The 15,585-nt window shown below is 37.3% G+C and overlaps 1 protein-coding gene across 1 annotated transcript in view; it reads right to left on the bottom strand.

The window, feature by feature from the left end:
- Positions 1 to 15,585, bottom strand: part of ptprdb (protein tyrosine phosphatase receptor type Db) — a 64,059-nt gene that overhangs the window by 21,562 nt on the left and 26,912 nt on the right. The window contains 11 exon segments of the mRNA XM_057330798.1: positions 1,736 to 1,929; positions 2,318 to 2,620; positions 3,888 to 4,029; positions 4,122 to 4,264; positions 4,387 to 4,968; positions 6,703 to 6,972; positions 7,982 to 7,993; positions 8,231 to 8,341; positions 12,707 to 12,892; positions 14,320 to 14,461; positions 14,628 to 14,773. Coding sequence (XP_057186781.1) covers positions 1,736 to 1,929; positions 2,318 to 2,620; positions 3,888 to 4,029; positions 4,122 to 4,264; positions 4,387 to 4,968; positions 6,703 to 6,972; positions 7,982 to 7,993; positions 8,231 to 8,341; positions 12,707 to 12,892; positions 14,320 to 14,461; positions 14,628 to 14,773 — 2,231 coding nt within the window.

The following is a 15,585-nucleotide window of genomic DNA, read 5'->3' as shown; positions in this document are numbered from 1 at the left end:
ACACAAGACATAAATAAAAGTCTAAATTAATGGGAGACGTAATCTGATTATTCACAACACAATGAATAAAAACCCGCTGAGAATAATTAGTGTGAACGTTTTATTGGAGCGATTCTGTGATGGTTATCGCAGGTTCTGTTTTAGTAGGCAGTTAATAAGAAGACAATGGTGTTATCTGATGATTAAAGACAAATTAAAGTCCTTTCAAATATCATTAGTCAAGCTATAAAAAAAACCCTGATCACTGAAAAACAAACAACTCATTCAGATCGAGTGATAGTTGAGATCTGCATTGTACTGCAGGTAGTGGTGTGTGGTGGACTTATGAAGAAGCAAAATCCGCCTTCTGTTTGTTTTGGTTTTTCAAATTGGAATTTATTTTCCTGTTCCATTTGATGTTTAAACAGTTTAAGTTAAATACTAATATCATGTAACGTACAAAAAAACCCCCAATACTATCATTTTACTATAATTCTACTATATATAATATAGTATCATGGGCGTAAGAAGCGCAAAAAAATGTGTATATCGTCGCAAGTTTGAATACATTTTTACATCACATTTTAAATTGTACAGGCATTTATTTTCAACAACAACAACAAAAAACAGGTGTTTAATAATACTGTATGGTAAGGTTAGGGGTAGTAGGTAGATCTTTATTGTCCCAGTTAGTTGGCATCCATTTAATAATTTTTATAAATATAATATACTAAATATAATCATTTGCAATCTATTATAATTTATCTATTATTATGCACAACAATACTTTGTTTACCTTGTTGTGTCGAAACAAAATTGAGTTTAATTTATATGGACTATTACTGGACTCTACGCCAGGTGGAATGGATTTGAGAAAGCAGAAGCGTGGAAGTTAAGGCTGTAGCTAAAACCCGGAATGGAGTATAATTTATTAGGCATTCCTCAATTGGAATGGATTTGACTGACAGTGCACTGAAAAGTGAATGCCAAATGTGCTAAATTAGAGAAAGTAAAAGTGAGTCCATTATCATTGGTCTTAAAAAGTGGGTGGATCCTTCCCCACCTGCATACAGAACAATGGTTCCGAAGCCCATGTAAAATATGATATTTTACTATAATATTAAAGCTGCAATACATAACTTTTTCTGTCTAAAATAAACAAAAATCAGTGTTCTGTCTCCTTACGTTACCCCAAATTGCAATGGTAAGCTTATAATAATGATTTATAATTTGAGCTGCTGGGTACGATTTCACCTGAAATGTCAGTTCGATGTCATTCGACACGTAAAGTAACTCGCAATTTTGTGTTTCAGAGTTAGCCATGAGGCAAAAAGTACAAACTGCAGCTTTAACGTTTTTTTATTAAAACCATAAAAAGTCACAATAAAGGACCATCAAGTTGTAAATAACTGCAATACATATTTCTTGTTTCAAATCAAGTATTTATACGTTCATTTCAATTTGGAAGTGACCAAAAATTTACAATTTACCATTAATACCCATTCAATCCAACTTTGGGACTGTTGCTATCATTTATATTTTAAAAGGGCTCAAATACTGCTTCCTTTCTGGTGACTTTTCCCCGTCTCCTAAACAATATGCTAATGTTTCAAGATTTTATTGTCAAAAGAGTCTTTACTTTTTGAGAATGAGAATTTTGGCAACTGGGAGTGATTTGACGAAGAAATGCCACATTTGGAAATAAGTCCCGCTGTGCATAATGCATTCAAAAGTGTGTGTGTGCGCATTCCCCTACCTGTGAGTCTCTCAACAGGAGTTCCTTAATTCTGGGAGAGACTGTTCTTTCCTCCGCTGTGCGTCTGACGTATGTCACCTGGTAACCACGGATCACTCCATGCTGTCGCTCAGCAACTGGAGGTTTCCATGACACTCTGGCAGAGGTGGCATTTAAGACCATCACATCCACACCACGCGGAGGTGCGCTGGGCACTGAAGGACATTTGAGGACAAAGGACATGTGGTTACATCTGAACACTCCTTCCAGTTCACAGGAGAAGAAAGGTGGGTGAGGAGAAGATATTTGATGCTGGGGAACGGATCATTTATCTTGATAAATCGTTCTGTAAGACCTTTTTTTAAGGTTTGCTAAAAATGATGTTTTCTGTGGAGTACAAAAGATCTGATCTTGTGATCAAAAAGACAAAAAATGCATTTATTTACACAGATGGAAAAACAGGAGATTAGGAAAAGTCAAACACGTTGGTTTAGGACAAGGCAGATGTTTGGAGGTCAGATGTGTGTTTGGCAGATAAAGGAAGGAGAGGCTCAGCTTCAGGTCAAGAGGTCAGGTATATCATATGTTGTCATGGAGACATACCATCATCCTGTGTGCGGACCAATACCGGTAGGCTCTCTGGCCCTTGACCGGCATCCATGTGGGCGGCGACAGTCACCGAGTACAGGGACCCTTTCCTCAGTCCCTCTATCCGGTAGCGGAAACAGTTAGATGGGATGTCTGAGATCCTTTGTACGGGGTCCTTCTCTCTTTCTACAGCCACATAGCGGATGGAGTACCCTGTTATGATTCCATTTTTATCGATGAGGGGTGGAGCCCAACTGAGCAGCAGACTTGTGGAGGAGGGGCTTATGCATGTAACTTCCTGGGGAGGGGGCACGGACTCTGATTGGTGGATGGAGAAGTGGGTGGGTTTGTGTTTTGAGATATCAGTGGTTAGTTTAAGTGTTGGTGTGAATGAGTGCTCTGGCACTGAGCAGAGCAGTGCAGTGTTGGCTTGCTCACCGGGAGACTGCATTTATTTATTTATTTATTCATTTATTTATTAGATATTATTTATTATAATGATCTTGCTTGGTCTATAAACACCATGCACTGTGCTGTGTTTTACCTTTCTGTGTTTTTCTTATTTGCTCCTGTAAAGCTGCTTTGGAACAATGCACATTGTGAAAAGCGCTATATAAATAAAATTGAATTGAATTGAATTGAATTGAATGAAAATGGTTGGAAATGAAATCAACAGAAAGAGACACAAAAAGGCACACAAAATGACAAAACCAGACATAAAATATATAAAGAAAATACATGTTTTTACAATAAGGTTGTATTTGTTAACATTAGTTAATGCATTAGTTAACATGAACTACAATAAACAATAATTTTAGAGCATTTATTCATCTTCATTCATGTTAATATCAGCATTTACTAAAACACTGAACATGAATAGTTGTATTGGCATTACCTAACATTAACAGGGAATAATAAATGTTGAAAAAGTATTGTTCATTGTTTGTTCATGTTAGCTAATGCATTTACTAATGTTAACAAATACAACCATATTGTAATTATTCCCAACCTAAAATGAGACTGTAGATAAACAGCAAACTGAAAATAACACACAAACACATACAACATGAAACTTACCTGTTTAAATTAATCTTTCTAGATCCCTCCATTGAGTGTCTCATATTCTTACCTGCTACCCATACTAAACCCATTCATAAACCAGGAACCATTAAGAAAATATCAACTGTATCCCACAAAACTATAACGCTCCTATTATAATAACCAGAAATGGCAAATGCAGCAATGCAACAATTGATTTCTATTCATTTTTATATATATTTATTATATAAATATTATATAAATATATACGAATAGCCTGTAGCATGAAAGGAGCCCGTAATTGAATAAAGACACTCAATCTAATTCATTTGGATGTTAAAAATGTTCTATATACTGATCAGACTCATTGATCATCTGTCAAGTATAAATGCAGGCCGGCACAATAACTATTTTGGAGGCATGACTGCCCTGAAAAGATCATCTCATGTCAGCATGAATTTCCATGCCTTCATAAGCTTATTTAAGATGCAAACTGCATCTAAAACCCAACACATGCTATTTTTAAGCGGTTTTGAACAGTACATACGTGTCTGGGGAGTCTGAATGGTGATTTCACCGGTGAATGCCCCCAGGCCGTGTTTACTGCGAGCTGCTAGCTGGAATATGTAGGTGGAAAACGGCTTCAAATTCTTCATCAGATAACTGGAGCTGGGATCAAATGATATTTTCTGGAGGAGAGACACACGAAGTTTAGACTACCGTCCAAATAACCGGTCGCTAGAATTCGTAAACTCGTGTATATGTGTGTGTCTGTGTGTACCTGCTCTGGCTGGTCTCCAAGCCTGTATATGAGCTCGTATCCCATAATGGCATCTGTGCCACTGTGTGCCGGAGGGATCCATGACAGAAGAACGCTGGTCTCTGATTTCACCTCTGCCTTCAGTTCAGTGGGCTGGGATGGGACTAGAAAGCAAGGGAGGCAGAAAACGATACTTAGAGAATGATGAAACATAACATAAACAAACAAAAGTTGCAAAAACATCGAAATTTAAATAACGTTCCCCACAACAACCTCTGCTGCATACCTCCTGTCTTGGCGATAATATGCAAGTCGCTGGAAAGCGGTCCATCCCCCACTGCGGTAAAGGCAAGAACTCGAATATAATAGGTTTTGTTGGGTGTCAGGTCCCGAACGTTCAAAAAATTGGCCCCGCGAACCATTTCCTTCTCCCATTGGCTCACGGGTAGCGATGGATCTGATGTGTAATAAACCCTATAGCCGACCACCTGACCGTTGGCCTCCTCTGGCTCCTCCCACTGCACCATCGCCGTGGAACCGCTCAGCATGCGACCTCTAACGCGGCGCGGAGGGGAACTCGGTGCCTGCTCGGCCGTACGGGCTTCCACCGTTTGACTCGGAGGGCCGCGGCCAATCGAATTCACCGCAACCACCCGGAAATGGTAGTGCGAGTAGGGGCTGAGTCCACCCACGCTGTATCGAGTCGTTGCTATGGCGTCGATTTCTTTGAAAGGGTCAGTGGAGGAGGCGGGGCGATACTGAATGATGTAATAAGAAACAGGAAGCGGATTCCCGCTGTCCCACATCAGTGTAATGCTGGTGGCAGATCGCTCCATTACAACAGGAGCTCCTGGAGGATTGGGAAGGGCTAGAGAAAGAAAGTTATGAAAATGTGAATGAAGGATAGAAATCGGCAAATAGAAGAAGACGATAAATAGTAAAACACTAACTAGACAATATCTGGCCATTTTTCAATTTTATTGCCATTAGATGATCACGTCAACAACTTGGCCGACACTGTCAGAAAAAAATATCAAAATTGTACCAATTACAGCAGTACCCTTTCAAAATGTACACCTAGAGTTCATATTAGTACCTCAGAGGGTCACACTGGTTTCAAATGTATACATTTCTGTACATAAAGGGTACATATCAGGACCGTTTTAAAGGGTAGCCTACCATCCCAATGCCAAATTGGGTATATTTTTTATCATTTTTTCCTGACAGTGATGCTAGCAGTCCTGCAAGTCAGTTTCAAGAACTTTTAAGGCAATTTACATTTACATTTAGCAAACGCTTTTATCCAAAGCTACTTACAAATGAAGTAAACAATGGAAGCAATTGGAACAACATAAGGACAACAAAAAGCATAAGTGCAATAAAACTGGTCTCACAAAGCCTACCACAGTATACAGAGATTTGTTTTTTTATATATAGAAAGAATAGAAAAGAGATGGAAGTCAGAACTGATCGGTCAGGTGCTGACGGAAGAGATGTGTTTTCAGCCGATTCTTAAAGATGGCTACAGAATCTGATCTTGTAGCAGCAGGCAGATCATTCCACAAATGTGGAAAAATTTACTTTTTTATGCGGGCATTTTGAGTAAATACAGTATAAATCGTAAACTATCACACTTTTATACAGTGTGTATATTTACAGTAGTGGACACAAGTCATGTCCAACTTTGGAAAATAAAAATTCTTGGTTGATTCTTGGTAAAGTCATTTCAACTTGCTGTAACTTTTTGTGTAATCGTGTTTGGAGTACTTTTTTGACAAAAAAGAATGGCTTTGTAAATAAAGGATCAGCAAAATATTTATAAGTGGTCACATTTTTGCCTTTATTTAGTCTGTAAATTATGTTCTTTATTTCCTGTCAGTTTTACTTTGCATGTTTTTATATTTTAATAAAATCAAAATCCTTGAAACACTGTATTTTTTGCCATATAATTCTGTCAAATAAATACCTTTACCAAGTTGTGTTTTGTCCAATTTTGTACCATACTTCATATTTTAATTGTTTAATCTAACCTTAGGTTGCATTAAAAGTAAATATTGTACAAATATGCCCTCCCTATATATTTTTGCCATCCTGTATGTGGTTCTGTGAATAGGCAGCATCTTAAGGCATTATGCTTGATCCCTCATTTTAGCCAAAATCCAAGAATCTTTCTAGTTGAAGGCAATCCCTAATGCATCTAAAGAAAAGTTTAATATTTCTGTATGTCATGTTTTTTTATTAGAGTATTGCATCGTTAACATCAAACTCTAGTAAAATTTAATGTGAGCGACTGAGAAGCACTATTTGAGTTGCATGCAGATTATTTGAATTGATCACTTGAGATTCCATTTCATTTATGGATGCTGCCCAAAGAGGTAGCTGTCTATGCAAAGCACTCTCTAGGAAATGTAATAGAGCCATACTATCAGTCATCAGCAACCCTTGTTGTTCCAATACATCATCTTCATTCACTGAAAAACATTTGTCCACTAAACAGTACTGTACTAGGAGCTTTGTCATCGTTATGATTTGCGAAACCTTTTTTTCTAATTACTGTATTTTCAGACCCTTCAAACAGTCTAAAAATATCACTTCAGCCTACCTTTAACCGTGATCTGGGCAATGGTTTCTATAACTCCTAAAGTAGACATGGCCACACACGAGTAGTTGGCAGATTGGCGTACGTCAGTGAGCTCCAAAACATTCCGCCCAATAGGCATGTCATCTTCTGGTGTCAAATCCTCGGCTCCCAGCATCCATTTGACATATGGCATGGGAACGCCCACAGCCTGACAGGAGATATTCACGCTTCCTCCCGGCATGATCTCATAATCCATCGGCGGCACAGAGAAGCGAGGTGGGATGCGACGCACTGTGGGTGTGAAAAACAGTTTATTAACTCATGCTAAAGACATTATTAATGCAATGGAGAGCACTGCGTATCATATAAGGTGCTTTTGGCTGCATGTAGAAATATTGACAGCATGGTGCTGTAACTTCACTATAACAGTGGCACTTCACCAAGAATTATTTGATTTAAGTAATATTATTACTATTGGGCAAATTTCATGAAACCTGTCAATAAAATGACACTTTTCATATTTTACTTTAAAATAAAAAATAAGCATATGCAAACAATATTGCATTTGTTTACAATTAGTAAATGCATTAGCTAACATGAACTAACAATGAATAATACTTCTACAGCATTTATTAATCTTAATAAATATTAATTTCAACATTTACTGATATATTTTTAAAATCAGACATTGTAACTGTTAACATTGGTTACCACATGCACCATAAACTAACATGAATAATTGTTTTTACATTAACGACCATTAACAAGGATTAATACATGCTGAAATACTATATTGCTCATTGTTAGTTTATGTTAGTTAATGCATTTTCTAATATGAACAAATGCAACCTTATTATTTTTATTAAAATTAAACATATTTCCCCCCACAAATCGTAATTACTTAATTGAATTGTTGAAATGTTCTTGTATAAAAATATATAATTTTATGATATTTTTAAAACATTTTATACTGTAAAGCATTAATACATCATAGTTCAATTTCTTTTTCTTGAACAGTCATTTCAAATATCAATGTTGAGTTTCAAGCAATTCTGGTTCAGTTGAGCACAGGGTTGAGATGAGCACATGGCACTAGAGTATCACTTGATATTAGCATGATGTTATGGAATGCAGCAAAGCAGGATCAGGTGAAATATGGAGGATTAGTGTCAGATGGCATATGCAGAATTAGGATCTGGAGAGCGAGCCAGACTAGTGGAGAGGAAGGATTATTTAGATGTGAGGGTCTGAGAAGTCAACAATGAAACACATTGCATTGTTTTAGTGGAAGAGAACTTACCATCTCTCAACTCTACAGAGTACAACGGGATTCCAGCAGTGAGAAATGAGCCGACGAGGACAAAATAAACAATTACAAAATGTGTAAGAGGTAAGAGGAGATGATCTAAGGAGAAACATCTTAAGAAACATCTAAGAATCAGACACTCAGCAACACAGGTTTACTTTGACATTCATCTATTCATATGAATTTGTTAGTTAGGTATTTCTAATTCTATAAAGAATCGGGGGCAGACGCTCAAAGTTGTACCTCTGACGTAAAGGTTAGCTGGTGTTGAGTACCGTGTTCCTTCGCTGTTGGTGGCGACACACTCGTATTTACCCTGATCTGTTTCTTCACTGTGATCGATCTGAAGAGCACCTGGAGACATACGCACATATAAAGGCGAAAAACATTTACAACGCACACGCGCACACACTTGCACACTAATACTAAAACGATTGGTGAACAGCCCTGTCATTTCAGTTGTTTATGAAATGTTATATAGATTCAATACAAGTTCACACCACAAATCCTGTCCATAACAACAGAAATTCTGACACCCTTAGGACATATATGGAAGTCTATTAGTGTGTAAAAAGTCATTTTTGGTTAAAACGCTTATTATTTGTAATGTAAAATGTGAGCTTACTGTCTAAACCAGGGGTCTTCAACAGGTGGTCCGCAGCCCATAGGGGGTCCGCAGTGGAACTGCAAGGGGTTCGCTAATTACTGTTTACTCACAGGCAACTTTTTGTTAAAAATGTAAAGTATGGGTACAGAAATATTACAACCAATGTTCTCTTTAAGCTGCATTCTCATATGTTTCTGAACTTCTGTTCAAATTTGTTAAAGCTGTAAAGCGCTAATTTGACAGCCAAATGACACCACACCGCTTCTGCATTGTAAACTCTGACAGAACTATCGTGTTTAAAATCAATGAAACGCTCACCGTGTAGCACTGTTGGTGTACGTCAAACAAGTTGTAAATAATGCGGACTCGTTGCATCATGTCGCTCTCCTTGATATGATGCTCTGCAGAAAAAAACTTGTATTTATTTTCGTGTAACAGCCGCGACAATGCTGATCCACGAGAAAGACAACGGAGCTCAGAATTATAAAATAGCGGTGTGTTCTGCAACGCACAGAAGCGAGGAAAAAAAAGAATGACACTTAATAAAACGGCATGGTTTTACAACAGAATACATAAAATCTGCACTAATTTCTTTCGCATCCAGAGACAACCCCAACCTCCACCAGAATAGTCTTTGTGCCATTAACCAGTGTCAGTCATTTCATTGAAGCCTTAATAAAAACTAAGGTTCAAATAAATGTTTAATTGATCTCACAGTAAAATGAAAATGTTTGATGCTGCAAATCCCTTAAAATAATCAAGCAATCTATATTAAAAACAAAAATAATACACAGAAAAGTATTTAGCCTATGTGCAACAATTACATAATAGTGCTAATGTAATGTCTTAACATAATATTGCTGTGACAATAGGGTTGTTTCTATTTAATTAGCTCCGTTTACACATTTAGTATAAGGGGGTCCCTGTTCCATGCATCTCTCATCTAAGGGGTCCTTGCCCCGAAAAACGTTGAAGACCCCTGGTCTAAACATGTGGATAAACTTCTGGTTTTGTGTTAGCAATGGGATTCCTTACGGCAGAGTTTACTCCAAGATAACATTTTTTTGTGGCTATATGACAGCGTGTGACTATGGCATGGTCACCACATTTTGGTGAAAATGTGGCTATAATATGCACAGAAATGGAAAGTAAGCGATCCTGTCACATTATTCTGATGTCTAATGTGCTCATCCATTCATCCCATAGTAATGTTTTTGTCCCATAAGATCTACAATAAAAGTACATTCATGTTTTGCCTGACTTTGAAGTCAAATTTATTTTCTGTGGCAATCGACAGCATTCTACTTTAAAAGAAACAGTAAACCCAAAATGAAAATGATGTAATTACTTATTCACCCTCATGTGGCTACAAACGCATATAACTTACTGTTACGAATACGGCTGCCTCAGAGACTACCGTTCAACAGGAAAGAGCTTTATCTCCAGAATTCTAACTTGGACTCCATTTCCCAGTGGTCCTTGCACCACTGATTACACCCACACCTGGAACTCATTGCCATGGCTTTATAATCCCAGCATTTGCTGGGCTTCATTGTATTGTTTTGCCCCTGCTAACATATCTGAGCGGTCTTGAGATCTGTTTTGGATTTATTGTTGTGGACTTGGATTGTTATTTGTTTTACGGACCTTTGCTACCTGCCCTGACCATTGCCTGTTTATCACCTGTGGTTGTTATCTGCCTGCCCTGACCTTTGCCTGCTATACTGTTACAGTTTTCTCTACTTTTAAAGCTGCATATGGATCCTCACACCTGTGTCTGAGCCTTCATTACACTTGCATTCTGTCAGTCACTAAGACAGTCACAACTGCTTAACAAATTTTCTATGTTCCACGATGGAAGGAAAGTAATATCTGTAGCTTAAAACAACATGAACATAAGGGCGAGTGATGATAAATGATGACATTCATTTTGGTGTGTACTGTCCCTTTAAATTGTATTGAACCTACAGCATTTTATTTATTGTCCCTCAGACCAAACACCAAACAAACCGATAAACTGGCATGTAAATACAAAATGAAGCTGACGTAGAACGATAGATACCATAATAATCATCAGTTATGAAACAAATACTATATTGCAAACTGGAAGTATAGTATACTATATTGCGAACTCCTTCCAGAAAATACAGATAAACAGAATAAAATCTTGCCTGTATATTCATAAAACAACAATTAAGCAATTGAAGAAAGCAACAAATATACATAGAGTATATTTATATATGTTGTAAAAACATATAAATAGCTTTTCACAAAAATGACAGTGTTTACCACAGTTCAAAAAATGTTGCAGTATAAAAAAAACAACCACTGTATGCAATTTTCAGCAAAATTGTATTGATAACGTTGTAGCAGTATAAGTAGTTAGTTATTTTATATAACAAAATCAAAATGCTGATTTTCATGAAATAAGTAAATAAGCAAAAAGTGACATGGGCCACATTCACTAAGCATTTAAACGCACAAATTTGTGAGTAAAATCCGCATATGTGTTTCACGAACTAATGATGATTCAACAAAAACATTTGTGCTAAAAAATGTATTCTGAATGTACGAAAAATGTACAAACACCGTAAACCACGCATAAGCAATAACCCTAAAACAAATTATGCGAATAAAGTACGCAAAAACGTTTATTGCTCAGCCCTACTGTGGTCATTTCAGTAAATCCTCATTTCAATCAATTCCAGCAACAGAAAGTCGGTTTGATTTTAATTTACCGTGAAAAAAAAAACATTTAGATAACACCCATGTAAAGAAGAGGTAGTTTTATCACGATCACACAGCATGATAAACACAGTCTGTAAATGACACGGTTAGTTAAACAATGAGGGAGAGAGAGAAATGAAAAGAGAGAGGAAAGAGGGGCGAGAGAGAGACAGAGACAAAGAGAGAGAGATAAGGTGAAGATAGATGTGGAGGGTAGCTTTAGTCTCTTACCTCTGATAGGCGTACCCCCTGGATGTGTGAGAATGAAAGCAGATGGGAGATTAAAGAGAAGAGTTAGTGCAGCGAGGGGTGAGAAAGAGACAAAGTGAAAGAGAGAAAGAGAGCAAGGGGCACATAATAGAAACAAGAAAGAGTGCAAGATGTAGAAAACAGGGGAGGTGGGAGACTCTCCCTGTCTTAAGCGCAAAGTGTACTTTAGTTTAAAAAAAAACGTTTATTTGGAATATTCAATCTAGTTGTGTTTCAAAGAGCACGCATTGACTTAAGACAGGCAGACTCATTTTCCAAAGAGAAAGGCCAAAAAGGCTGCGGATTTAGGTGAAAAGCCACTGTAACATTTAGCATTAGGACATTCAAACCTATCTAGGCATAAGAGAAAGAAAGAGAGTAAAAACAATAAAGAGAGAGAGATTTTTAAAGAGTGAGAGGGGGTAGTGATGCAGGAAATCCAATGCCAGGGCAAACTAAGTGTTTGAAGAAGTGAAAGAAGAGTGAGTCGGTGAAAGAGGGGACGAGAAACGTAATTGAGAGTGGAAGCGAGAGGCTTGAAACCACACGTTAAAGGGGCAGCGCTCGGGTAAGGAGAGCTATCTACAGTACATATGTGACTGCAATGTGGTAACACTGTGTTTGTATGTGTTGAGAGAAGGTGAATATACGGTTAGGGAAATATGTCATGCGCTTTATAAGGGCTTGTGTTTGTGCTTAAACGTGTGTATTTGTGTGTGTTGTGCCTCATAGTAACACACTTACCAAAAGACTCTGTAGATTAAAACACACAGAAAGAGAAACAGCACATTTATTTACACACTTAAGCTTCTTGCACAGCAAAAACAGTGTGTTTGAGACTGTGTGTTTGAAGGATATTACGCTACTAGATATGTTTTAAAGGTGCACTCGGTGGTATTTTACATATTTCATTGGTTCTTATTTGTGTAAGTGGTCTTGGAGTTAATACTGCCACCAACTGGTGTGGATGTATGAAGTTTTTGTTCTGTCTCACTACACATCTATGATGTAAATCAGATTCTAGTCGACATAATTCTACGAAGATTTCTGTATATATAATAACGAAGTGCACCTTTAAGCCAATGAAAGAAAATAAGAGCAAAGAGATGTTTGTAAATCCGTCAGAGCACACAAACCTGAGCGCAGCTGTTTAATCCGCCCGTGAATGTGTGTATCTATGGGGAGGAAATCTTTAAACCAGGTGATCTCCGGGTCAGGCGTTCCGCTGGCAGCGCACAGCATGGTAGCCGTACGAGAACGCTCCACCACCTTCAGCTGCGGACCCATATCTATAGACGGGAAACCAGAGGGAAGCTGGTCCTCTGAATTAAACAAATACAAACACAAACATTAGACTCACGCACCCCTCTTCCTACTGGGTAAACCTGGACTAGTGCACAGTTTATACAAAATAATATGCATACTACACCCCACCAAATACAAAACACTTCCTTCATATAAGAACCAATTTATAATATATTATTGGTCGGAGTAAGTCAGGGGATTATGTTGTTATTTTATCAAGCAGTTTTAGGAAGTCTGGTAAATTACGGTATGCAAATCTGGTATGGCAAGCTTCCGGTACAATCAAAATCACAGCTTGCACATCTTGTTAAAATTGCTGTGAAAATTATGGGTGTACGAGAATATGTATCACTTCAATCTATTATGAGTCACTGGTCTTTAAGAGTGCAATGTATCAAATACTGCCATCAGACAAGCGCTATAGAGTTCCACTCTGTAGAGGTAATCGGCACAAGAAATCATTCGTACCTGTATCTATTAATATTTTAAACATCAAGGTGTAACAAATTGTCATGCTGTTTTAATGATCTAGCAAACATGAACATATAAAACATACAAAACATACAAAAAATGAACAAATCGTTTATTTAATACAATTATTATACAGTAAAAGAATAATATAAATTAATATTAACATAAATTAAATTAAATATAAGTAGTTATTATTAGACACTAGCCAAACACAAACCGGAAGTTAACTGGGGGAAAGGCTCGCGCGCGTCCAATGAAACGGTCTATACAGACCGAACAAAATAACTAGGTATACAGAGTATAGGTAATATTTTGTATAAAGTGCTCATATTAGTATCATCAATATTCATCTTTTTTATTTAATAGAAACCAATACTAAAAGTATTGACAAGTAAATGGTAGTATGAATACTTTTTGTAGTACCTTTTTTTTCCCGAAAGTATACATTTGTTCTATACCAGGTTATTTATATAAAATGCAGTTATTTATCATTCTGTGCTGCATTTACTTTTACAATGTAAAATGTAATGATGTAAAAACTCTTCAAATTTAGAATGGGGTTTTACACCATGTCTACAGTGAAAGCAATCAAGCTCCATGTTGAGGTTTTTAAAAAAAATTTTGCTTCCAATACTGTACTATAAGTTTTGTCACATTCTTATCTATTAAGGTTATTTTGCAATATTCACTGATTTTATCCCACAATCGGCATGGAAAGGTGTAAAAGATACATTTACGGTGTGGCCCCAAATATAAGTAAATATTGTAAAATATTGTATTGGTAATTGGTCATAGCGAGCAACATAACTATTGTAAATGAATATATCAACCAGAAATTCTGTGTCAGTGCATCTCTAGAAATAACAGTTATACCCACTAATGGAAAATATCAAGCAAGTCTGAGAAAAATGTACCACAGAACTACAAACTAAATCAAAGTTTTGAAGAAATTCTCAGCTGGATTTGTACCCACCGCGGAGAACAGAGAGGTGCGTCGAGGCGCTGATCTCTCCTGCTTCATTAGATGCCACACATTCGTACACAGCCTCGTCGCGGGGAGTCCGCAGCGGCTGCACCCGCAACACAGAGCCTGAGCCATCCTCAAAATCTATCACCTACAGACAGAGACGCATTAGAAATTCCTTAAATAGCTTGTGAATTTATAGACCATATGTACCAAATCTATTTAGCCAGGCCAAATGTGTGACTCTATAGTAGGAGATTCTCACACTGGGAGTGTTAGAACTTGGCATTGTTGCTGTCTGTAATGTGTGTCTGTACCTCAAATCTCTGGTTGGTGACTTTTTTGCCTTTTCGGCTCCAAGTGATTTTGGGGTGTGGATCTCCCGTGGCCTGACAGACGAATGAGGCCACGCCCCCTTGAACACCTATTTGATCAGTTGGGGTCCGGGTGAAGCGAGGGGGAGCTGTGGAGAGAGATGGAAATTTTGAATCTACTTTCTCGATAACTGATTTTTGTTCATGCTTCACCGAAAAGATTGAAGCTTGAAGAAGAAGAATTGCAGTAACTGTAAGAATGAAAGTCTAACCCTTGGTGACGGTCACATCAATGACAAGGAAACCATCAATTAAATAAATAACATGCCGTCTAACAAATAACCTGACTTAGACTTCGTAAATAAAATATAAAGCCCTTTGTCTGTGACTGCGACTTTTGTATGCCGCATTAAAAGTGCATTAGGGTTAATACAAAAGACAGATTAAATTAACCCTTGCAGATAAGGATAAGTGCAGATAAGCATTGTGCATGACGCAGTATGCAATCATTGCAAATCCACTCGGTCTAAAGATGATGTCACTCTCCCATGCATTAATCTCTGAACCACAAAGACCAACTGTTTAAATGAATAGCGTGTGTAACTAACCAAAGGTTAGGCTCAGGATACTTCAGAATAACAAACGTGAGTGTGAGCGTGAGTGAATTGTACTGTATGTCTGTGTCATGACCCCAGATGAAGTGTAATGAAATCTCTTTATCTTCACTTTACATGGTTTAATTCAGAACGCTTTAATCTGCACGTCCGCACAGGCGAAGATGACATTTATACAAAATCAGACTATTCGCTCTTATTATAAAATATCTTATTATAAAACACAATTTCAAATGTTCTCATAAGATCACAGAGAAAAACAAAGTCACGTTTAAAATAAATAAACAAAATACACTTCTAACTACAAAAGAATACAAATTAAATTTATTTATTTTAAGGGAATAAGA

This window comes from Triplophysa rosa, linkage group LG4 (genome assembly GCF_024868665.1).
Source record: "Triplophysa rosa linkage group LG4, Trosa_1v2, whole genome shotgun sequence".
Classification (NCBI taxonomy): domain Eukaryota; kingdom Metazoa; phylum Chordata; class Actinopteri; order Cypriniformes; family Nemacheilidae; genus Triplophysa; species Triplophysa rosa.
This window is presented reverse-complemented; position numbering and strand designations above follow the sequence as displayed.